Here is a 10,794-nt window from a genome sequence, read left to right as displayed (position 1 = left end):
AGCCAGGGGCTCCCTGGACGTGAAATTTTGACTATCAGCCCTGAGGGAGGTTGATGAAACCACTAAAGCGAGTTTGTTGTGGTCCTGTGTTACGGACGGATGAGATACTATCATTTATACCTTGTAGTTTTGGGAACCTCGGTCCCTCAAGAACATTATTTTCTTATTTAATAAACAAAAACTGAAGTAAGGAAGTAGTTAAAATGAATGCGTTTGTTTGAACTGAAGGAACCCACTCCAGCAACCACCTCTCGGGGCGGGGACGGGGCCTCCCGGGGGGGGGGGGGGGAGGGGGCACTCTGTGTGGGGAGGGCGCGTGGCCGCCGCGTAAGAAGGGGCGTGGCCTATAGGGGGCGTGGCCTGAGGGAGAGGACGGGGGCTCGGGGGCGTGGCCTCCCAGTGGGAGGGGGCGGGGCTCCTCGCGAGGCGGGCGGAGAGAGGGAGGTGGTAGCGGCGGCGGCGGCGGCGTCGCCCCGTGCCGTCCCGTCCCGCCGGGCGTCTCCTCGCGAGATCGGGCGAGGTTTCCGGTGTTGTGACTGCGGGGCCGCGAACATGGCGGTCAGCCTCCGCGCCCGCTCGCTGAGGCACCTCCGCATCCGAGGTGAGGGCCCCGCGCGGCGGCGGCGGAGGCGGGGCAAGGAGGGGGATTCGGCCCCGAGCGGCCCGCACCCGGCCCCCGTTGTCCCCCCGCCGGTGCCCGCTGCCCCCACCCCGCCCCTCCCTCCGTCCTGACGCGCTCTCTTTCTCCCCCGTCCCGCAGGTCGCAACGACAGCGGCGAGGAGAACGTCCCGCTGGATCTCAACCGAGGTACGGGGACGGGCACGGGCCGGGGGGCGCCGCCTCCTCCCCCGCCGCCGCCGAGCAGGAGGAGGAGGAGGAGGAAGGCGGAGGCCTGCCCGCGGGTGGGAGCCTCGCCCCGGGGCCGCCGCCCGGCAGTCCCGGCTCCGCCGAAGGGCCGGGGGAAGGCAGGGGGAGAGGCGGCAGGTCCGGGGCCGGGGGGAGGTGCAGGGCCGCCGCCGTGCTGGGGAGCTCGGCTCTGCGAGGAACCGGGCGGAGAAGTGACAGGATCGGTGAAACGAAAGTGGGCTGCGGAACGTAAAGGAAGCGCGAATATTAGCGGTGGCAGTAACGTTTTCGGCTTGGAATTAGGCTGTATCGCACCGATTCCACCTCCGATTCGTTCTTTTTCCCCAGTACAAACTATTTTTAGAGTTTCATTCTTAAGCAGTTTTACCTTGGGCTGAAAATTATCTCTGCATACATATATCTTATTTACAATTGTGTTTTAGTTCTTGAGGAAAAGCTCTGAGTTTTTTTCAGTTTAAAGGAACAGGCTCTTTTCTGTCCTCCCACCCCATCTCCACATGCACATGGTTGCTTTTGTGCCTTTAAAATAAAAAACGAGTGAAACTTCGTCAACAAAATGCAGGACAAAGGCCTTAACAGTTCAGACACATGACACAGCTATTACTGTAAGTAGTGTTATCTGTTTATGAAACTTACAGAATCGGGATTTTAATGAATGTCTTTAGTAACCTTTTTTTACATTGTGTAACGCTAAATTGTTCTGATGTGACAGAACAATACACAAAATTTAAATGCTGGAGTTAGTGATGTTTAGATGTGGTCTGTTTGAAATCTCTTACTCAGGATTCAAAAGGTGACTGTCATTGAGATTGATTTTTTTTTTTCCTATGAGGTGTTTTAAGCCTCCTACTGATCCCATGAGACCTGTAGTAATAGCATTGTAACTATCTTGTGTATCCTGTTGTAAAAAAAAAAGTCTCAGTTAAGATGCAAAATGAGTTCTTAAAGCAAGGAAAAAAATATTTTGCACTGTGTAGTGCCTGTTTAAAAAAAAAAAAACAAAAAAAAAATAAAAAAACCATTAGTATGGTAATCACAATTACATAAGGTACAGCTTTACCTTTAGTCATCTAGCCCCTGTCAAAAATCTTTTTTTTTTTTTGTTGGAGGAACTATAACTGACTGAGCAGTAATTGGATAGAGAATTTTAAAGAAAAAAAATAAAAAATGTCTCAGCATGGCATTAACTAAGCTAGATGATAACTTGATTTCCCCACTGAACACACAATCACAATGAACGCTTATTTTTTCCAACTGTTACTATAGTTACATAAGCAATTAGTTTAAATATTTTAAATTGTTACACTAATTCTGTACTAGTAATACCCTGTTTTGATTCACTATGTTGAGCCAATCACATAGTTTTTCATAAGGCTCATGCTTTCAATATCTTAAAAGATTATTCTATTGTTTTTTTGTTTCCCCCAGACAATTGAATTTTGTGTTGATTAATCTAGAATATCTGTGTTGGGCAAAGTAGAGAGTTGCCAGAAACAATGCCTCAGCCATGTGCTTCTAGCTGCAGTGGTCTCTGTTACGAATATGTGAAATCAAATTGGTATTGCCTTGTTTTAAGCAGGTTCTCATTTAGTGATGGTTAGACAAAAATAACTTAATATACAAGTCAGGCCTTCAGTAGTCCGTAACTGTGGACTGTGCAAGAGGCCAGTGCTGTTATTAAGTATTTCAGAACTAATAATAGATGCAGGGAGGATGCTAGCCTTGTTTGTGCTGCTTTAGTTCCTACTTCTTCCTGGCTTTTTGTGCAGTAAGACTCCGTGAGCGCCTTGCTGCATGTAGAGCTGATGCACCTTTCTCTGCTTACTTCTTGTTTGCTCCTCACTGCTCCTTGAGGGTTGCCCATGTTTTCCCAGAACTCACCTTGTTGTTCTCTTGTTATGTGTTTTTACCACGCCTGGAACAGCAGGAGTTCCCTCTTCGGAGCTTTTTAATGCTCTGCATTTTCAAAAGTGATGTAATAAAGTTTATGAAGGGTGTTTTATGTTACAGTGCACTGCATGTGTGAAGTCTCTGTATGAGATTAGCCTGGTTAGAGATATTAATGTAAAGTTTGTGGTTTTCTGGGTTCTGTTTGTTTTTGAAACTTTTTAGCTGCTCAGCCCAGGCAGCGCACTGTCTTTAAAGATGATTCTGATTAATTTTATTTTAGGACAATGATTTTCTTAACCTTTTTTCCCTAGAAAATTAGTTTTCTGAAAACATGATCAGCTCCAGAAAAATTGTCCCCAACATGAATATATGTTGGACATAATGTTAGTACAGTCGGTAATGTTGTTACAGTAAGAAAAAACCCTAAAGATAGATGTTGAACTGGTCACTTTTGACTATTTAAGGCTATACATCATGTCTTCTGTTGGTTATGAAATTAAAATTGTTAATTGGGATTCACCGTACTCAGATTTTGGCCTTGTGTTCTATTACCTGCTCAGAATAGAACAGAAGAGGAAAAGGAGGACAGATTCACCACCAGCGCAACTCCCATTGCAGTCATCTGGAAGGAATTAGCAATGGGATGAGGCATACTGGTTTAATTAGACTCCTGAAATCAAGCTCATAACTTCTTAAGGCCAGAGAGGACAATTGGAATTATTGACCAAGTTATCGCATTTGGTAGGAATTCTTGCTTTGAGTCCGGTTGCGGCTGTGTACGTAACCGTGCCGCAAGTATGCTGTGCTTTTAGCAAAATTCGTCTTGGTTCTGACTATTTTGCAGGGATTCCAAGCTGAGCTGCAGAGCTGGTGTACCTCCCAGAGCCCTAGGCACTGTGAAAGGCTTGTGTAATCCAGGCTTGGTTTGCTGCAAAGTTCTTTGCTCCTGTCTGTAACTGAGTATACTTACCAACTGATTTTGAAAATTTGTTACTGCTTCAGTAACAAGTTATCCTGTTAGGTGACCTACACTCCTGCCTTGCTGGTGTTTCTGCTGCTGGCTTTGAACTGTGCAGGCCTGGGTGAGGAGAATCGCAGGCAGTGCCTTATCTGTCGACAGACACCTTTAAGTGTCCTTCCGTCAAGAGATTCCTGTTTCTTGGTGTATTTTTTTTTTGGTTTGGGATTGGTGGTGGTTTCTTTTTTTTTATATTCCTGTAGTTCTGACTCTGCATTGCCTATTAGGAACTATCCAGTTGATTTACTGAAGTATTTGAGATAAACAAGGGTGCAAATAGAACTGCTGATGATGGATGAGGACAAGTGCTGTTTGTGACTATATGTCTCAATTTCCTTCTTTCTGAGGGTAACAGTCTTCACTTCTTGTTATTGTGCTTTTTAATTAATTGAAAGGTACCTATCTTCAGCACTGATACTTTCATTTATTATTAATTAACAGGCATTGCAAGACACTACTTTGATTTAGCAGCTCTTTGTACATCCAATTTTCTGTTCTGCAAGTGTGGAGTCTCTTAGTTACAACAGGAGACAAATATGAATAAAGTAGCTGAGGACTGGCTTTTTTCTCCTCAAGAATGAGTTTGGCCCAGTGTTATGAGGAAAAAAAAATCTTTTTCCTTTTTTTCTTACTTAGGCATTGTTTGCTTCTAATACATAAGCAGAACTTTTGTGTCTAACTTCACAACTATACTGCTTTTTTTACTGTGCTTACATCACTTTAAACCATGTTGTATTTGATTCCCTGTGCCCACATGGCAAATTGCAGTGCATTGCATGCAGGGCAAATGTCTCAGGAGGCTATTTGCAGTTTACAGCCCACAAAAATGTTGGGCATTTTCAAGGGTTATTTGAGGGATAGTCAAAGAAGGCTAGATGAATTTTGTTTCCAAATTCAGCTTGAGATTTGGTGACCACTCCATTTCCAACTTTCTTCATCAGTAAAGAAGAAGCAGGGAGGAATGTTGCGCACCTGTCTAGTACTGAGAGTTCAAGTCATCGAGAGGGGGAAATATATTTGGAGTCCTTGTAGCAAGGCAGTAAGGAGGATGCAGAGATTCTGGTGGGTGTGTGCTTTCTTGGTGGCTCAAAGGCAGTGAGTGTTGCACACTGGTGGCAGGACTGTTACAGAAAGACTTCAGGCTCTTCTTTGCATGCTCTTGTGATAGGTGATCCATCTCGAAAATAGGGGGAAGTGGGGCTCCTCAGCCGCATAGAAATATTGCTTTAAAAATATCCAGATAAACAAAATGTGTGGGCGCCTTTACCCCTTCCTTCGCTGCATACCATGATTGTGATGGTTAACTGTAACAGGTAACTCCTATTAGAGCAAATCACACAGTGCTGTGTTTTACTTCCTTCTTTGTGAATCTGTAACAGAAACCCTGATAGGAGCAAGAAGGTATTTAGCAAGTTTTTATTTCAGTTGTTCTGGGATACAGACGGTGAACTTGAAAAACAGTTGGAGTCTTACATCTTGCTTGCCTTGCTGTCTGAGAAATTCTATACTGCAATTATTCTTGAATATCGATCTTTTGTTTTTTTTTTTTACCTATCTGGACTCCAAGGGGTACATGACTGCTGATGGTGGCCTGCTAACTTTTTAGGCAAAACCTACCTTTTGGTAGGTTTTAAAAGCAAGTTAGAGGAGCTCAGTATATGCACTCCAAAATTAAGGCATACGCTTAGCTTTTCTATCTGCACTTGTGCTTTAAATTGGCATTGTTTTCAAATTGTAAAGCACTCTAGCCTGGTTATATTGATAACATTTGCATACCTCTGGCTATGTTTCCTAGGTTATTACTACTTCTACAATCTTAAGACTTTTCAGAACTACTAAAATGGTATGTGCTTACAGTATTTTCACTTTCATTTCTTGAAAACAGGAACTAGATGTTTAATGAGGTGAAAATCTCATAAAAAGGCAACTTTAAACCCTTGCTCACCATTAAAGTATCTGTAGGAGCTGGGCACTACTATGTCTTTCAAAATCTGTGCTCGTGTTTCTTTAAAAGTTTTGTGTATGGCAACTTATTTTTTTATGGGTGGATTTTTGTATATTTTTTCCTGCAGTGGTTCAGGTTTGTCAACAAATGTCAGCACTTTTCTTCTGAAGGGCAGAAACTAAAACTACCATTCTAATATTTTGTGGTTTCTTTTTATATTTGACAAAAGGGGTTGTTTGGGGATTTGGATCGGTAAAAATAAGTTCTTAGGTGTTTAAGCAATGCTGTGTTTTCACATTACAGTTTTCTGCTGTTTTTTTGATCTGGTCATTTGAATCTTACAAAATGCTGAAATACCAAAATCTCTTGATTACTGCTGCCCTCTTGATAGGAGTTTCAGGTTTTTTTTTTTTTGTCAGAGTCCATCCAGGGTAGATGCTATGTAAAGAAACACACACCCTTCATCATAATTACAGTAAATAAGGAAGCTAAGTCAATGATAGCCTTTCCAGAAAGAAATGCATCAGACTTCTGCCCAATCTTGGAATCTTCCAGCATACTTTACCAATTAGCTGGGAAGCTAGAAAGTTTTTCCTTACCAGCATGTAAGAGATGCTCAATGTCAGGTGGAGTGTTAACAGTGGGAAGAAGTGTAATAGGTATACTGAAAAACATCTGTTTACAAACTAACTGGTTAGACCTATCCAAATCCAAACATTGAAGGAAAGTTCCAGGGTGGCTTGAGAGTTGATGTTGAAATTGTGGCTGATTGGTTTTAGGAATGTGGTGAAGAATTGTTTGTGTTTTATCTTTCAGGCTAAATGGGACTCTTCCCTGTGACTTTTTTTTTAGACATGAGTTATCCACCTTAAAACAAACTATTTTCTTACAACTAAGACATAAGCATGTGACATGAGGCTTTGACTACACAATAGATTGCATAAAATAAGGGGTGTGTTTTTCATTGGAAGCATGCTTTATGGCATGCAGGTGGGCAGGTGCTTATACCATAACACAGGTCACTGCATACAGCAACACTCACGTGGTATATCCTGATACAGAAGGGAAGGTGCTGTAATGCTATGAAACCAGTGCTGGCTGATAGCTGACAAATTGCTTTAACTGGAACACTGAGAACTTTCATAATGAAATATATTTTGCTTTATTGTAGTTTAGAAATCTCCAATATTAGTATATTCATGTATACTGCACAAGCAGTTTTTTTTTCATTTGCCAAACATTTGCTGTGGTGATGGAAAATTTGGGTAGAATGGGTCAGAAGAAAAGTAGAAGTTAGCAGAACTTCGGAACATTATTAATGAAGAGTGTATTTACCAAGTCCTTGCAGCTGATAAAGAGGAGGAATGCTGGTAAAGATGTAAAAAACAAAACAAAACAAAACCCTACTTAGCTGCATTTTCGTAGTTGCATAACTGAATTTTTATAGCTATGTAAGACTCATTTTGTTTCTCTTACATTCATCAGTGTGTAGCAAGCCACATCTAAACAGCGGCTTGAATATGTTTAGGTAATTAAATATTATGAGGAAGTGTCTTCACGAAATTGTGGCAATGTTCTTGGAATCCAAGTAGTTCATCCATACCTTAGGCTGAGTGAAAAGGCTTTTATGAAAGTTTTCTAAAAGGTGTGATATTTTTTTTGACACCATCCCTGGGGGTGTTTAAGGAAAGGTTGGACGTGGTGCTTAGGGACATGGTTTAGTGGGTGACATTGGTAGTAGGGTGATGGTAAGATGATCTTGGAGGTCTTTTCCAACCTTAATGATCCTATGATTCTACTTATTACTGTTTTTGTTGTATCTGATCTTTTGTTCAGGTAGCTAGCAGCTTCTCAAATAGTTCAGTGAGCTACTTTTTTCCCTTTTTTTTTTCTTGTGGAAGCTGAAGATATTTATTGTCCAAGGTGTAAAATAAAAAGCATAAAGATTCTGAATTCCATTTCCACTGAAGAAATGTTTAGTTAACAATTTCATGCTGTTTATCAGTGATACTTCGAACAAGATTGTCCTTGTGAGCCTAAGACCAACAGGATGGCAAAGATGAAATAGGACGGTTATCAACCATCTATCTGAGGTGGCTAGGGACAGTTAACACTTCTGGTTAAAATGAAGGAGGTACAATCTCTATACCTAATTTACATGGAATGTAATGGTTGTGAAATAAACTACAGCTGCTGATTTAAGACTACAGAATGTTTAGTGGGAGATCAGTTGTGCATAGACAAAAGGTATTTGAAACAAAACAATATGGTCTTGGTCTATAGAAAATGTGTAATTACAATGGAATATTAACAAAGAATAATTTTGTTAATCTCTTCATATAAAAATGTATGGAGGCAAGTATGTTGCCTGACAATTAGTGCTGTAAAAAAAAAAAAGAGTAAACCTGTAATCCGTCTTTTCCCTTTATTATCTTCTGAACACTAATGATGTCGGAAATTAGCGTTAGCAACCTCATATCTAGAGAATTTTAAAATCCGTTCATCTGCTTTATGTAAACCGTATGTGATTCTCATGGATGATTTAGTGGATTTTTTTCTTGAAATTCAAAAAAAGAAATGGAAAAAACATTGCTGTTGCCCTGTTTCCATAAATGTGGTGTTTCCAGCTCAGTTTTGTAGGTTAGCCTGTTACTTCATACAGGTAGATTTGAGTCAAAATGTAGCTATGAATTAGATCTCCTCTGTGCTTAAAAGGATGAACTTAAATTTTCTTGTTTATCGTATGTAAAAATTTATAATATAATCGACTTCTTCTGTCCTTTCTTTGAGATTTTTTTAGGAAAAAGAGCAAAAGGCTTGAATGGTCACAACTGTGGGCAGATGAGACTGTCCTGTTGCTAGCATGATGGGCTGGAGTTCCCAACAGTCTTCAGTCAGTCTGTGCGCTATTTTGAAATGTTCTGGTCATAAGATTTTGAGGTCAGTAGTTATCACGTCATACAATCACCGCAGTGTAAAGGTTTCCTGCTGCTGTTAGGGCTGTTTCTGAGTTACCTGCAGCTTACAGTTGCATGTACCTTTATTAGTGTTTCAATTTGGAGATGTTGTTACTTCGCTCTTTCCCTTTTACAAATTGCCCTTAGTGTCTTTGTCGGGAGACTGGGTGATCCTACATCTGATAATGGGGCTAGGTTATTGCTTCTTACACAGCATCTTATGTAACAGGATTTTTGGGGGACAGTGGCTAACTACTGACAGCTTGAACTTCTATCAGTAAGGGCCTTTTAGCTGGATAGTATTTATGTTTTGGCGTTCTTGAGCAAGTTAAGATGATGCAGAGAATAATCAAAATGCTAATAGGGAAACACGTTCTTAGATATGATCATGTTCTTCCCTTTCAGAAATTTTCTTCTAATCTCATTGATAGTATTCCCAACCTGCTTGTGTGCTCAATAATATTCAAAGAAATGCATGGTCAGAATTTTTGAGTAGTTTTGAAAGATTTCCCTGATAAACAAACAAAGAGTAGTTGCATGATGTGACGCAGTCAGTGTATATATTTTGTTTAAAGCAAATAGATATTGTGACTGGTCTGAATTTTCTGTTCAGAATTGTTGGCAAGAAATAAGAAAATGAGTTTGGAAGAACGAAGAATAAATTTTCTAAATGATTACAGTAACCCCGTGTCCCCCATTCAAATGCGATGTTTTCGATTTCCATACTGATTTGATTTCCATCCTAACATAGCCAGCATTACGGATCAGGGAAAGGCTTGTCCTCCAAGATTTTACCTGCTTTTGAACGCAAGAGCAGTTGTACTGGGTCACCCCAACCTTGTGGCCTGTCAGTGACAACAGCTGCTAATTGGTGCACAGGAGAGAGTTGCAGAACAAGGCAGGCAGGCATGCAGTCACACTGCCATGGAGCATTCCCCAGCCTCCAGCAGTTTATGGATCAGTTTGTGCTTTTTTTCCTGTCTTTTTTTCTTAATATGTAAACCTTTAGGTGTGTTAGAACAAGTTCTTCTAGAGTTTAACCATACATTCTAGAATAATTTATACCTCTATTTTACTATGAAGTGGTAATGACAGGAATTTTACTAGGAGACTGTAATTTCAGCTTGGTTTTAATCATCACAGTGTGCACTAGTTACAGGAATGTGTCTAATACTGTAGAAAGATGGAATAATATGTTTTTTTGGGGGGACGAGTAATATATGAAGATTGTACATCATAAGGATGATTGCTAAGGTTCTTGGCATTAATGTTGTATCTTCCTAGTATTTGAAGACTAGAGCAGGTATTCATTCTCTAAACTGACAAGTTACTTGAAGAATTTGCAAACCTATTGTGGTACGTTATGTGGTTCTAACTTGAAAATTATTTTCAGAACTAGTAAGTGAGGAAACGTACGTATGTCTTATACTACTATAAGATATCAAAATCGCTAAAAAAATGAGTTAAAGCATGAATTTTCAAATCAGTGTTATATTTTGGAATGGTCTTTGGTTATCTTTTACTGTGTTTAAAGTTTAAAGGTATTTTAAGTTCTCACCATCAATCAAAAAATTTGTATGTGGCTACTCTTCAGCTTTGTTCTGTGCTTCTGTTGGAGGGATAATATTGTAGCTTTAGATGCTATGAAAGTTGTTAACATTTCAACTATAAAACCTGTTTTTCAGGAGCTTTAGCAGTAAAGGAAGTCTGTCTACAAATTTGGCATACAAGATCACACACTAGGAGTAATTAACATAGTTCCAAGGGTGAGAATGTAAGTTTAGGGTGGCTTTTCTACATGTATAATCCCAGTGTGTTGGTTAGATACATAATACTGCAAGAAAATAATTTGGAAAGTGGTCCATTTTTTGAACTGCTTTCACCACTTCAAGCTGATTATAAAACCAGAATGTTATTTGATGTAACCTCTATCTCTACTGAGGAATCTTTTTAAAAGGAAAAACGAAAACATTTAATTTACGGTATTTTGTACAAATCTCCAAATGAGAATTCTATACAGTCATAATAGGTTTTTAAATTCTACTTGCATGTTTACTTACAGAAAGATGTATGTGTAAGTGTAGATCTACATATAGTAAGATATGAAGGGTTAGCT

At 40.2% G+C, this 10,794-nt stretch overlaps 1 protein-coding gene across 1 annotated transcript in view; it reads left to right on the top strand.

The window, feature by feature from the left end:
* Nucleotides 1-398: 398 nt before the first annotated feature.
* The window catches only part of RICTOR (RPTOR independent companion of MTOR complex 2), an 80,889-nt gene continuing 70,493 nt past the window's right edge, over nt 399-10,794 (top strand). Inside the window, exons 1-2 of the mRNA XM_080572866.1 lie at nt 399-601; nt 761-808. Coding sequence (XP_080428992.1) covers nt 553-601; nt 761-808 — 97 coding nt within the window. The 5' untranslated portion in view covers nt 399-552. The remainder of the gene's footprint in view (nt 602-760; nt 809-10,794) is intronic.

The sequence above is a fragment of the Anser brachyrhynchus genome, assembly GCF_964034855.1.
Source record: "Anser brachyrhynchus genome assembly, chromosome: Z".
NCBI classification, from domain to species: domain Eukaryota; kingdom Metazoa; phylum Chordata; class Aves; order Anseriformes; family Anatidae; genus Anser; species Anser brachyrhynchus.
The sequence above is the reverse complement of the archived record's forward strand: the minus strand, read 5'-3'. Positions and strand labels throughout refer to the sequence as shown.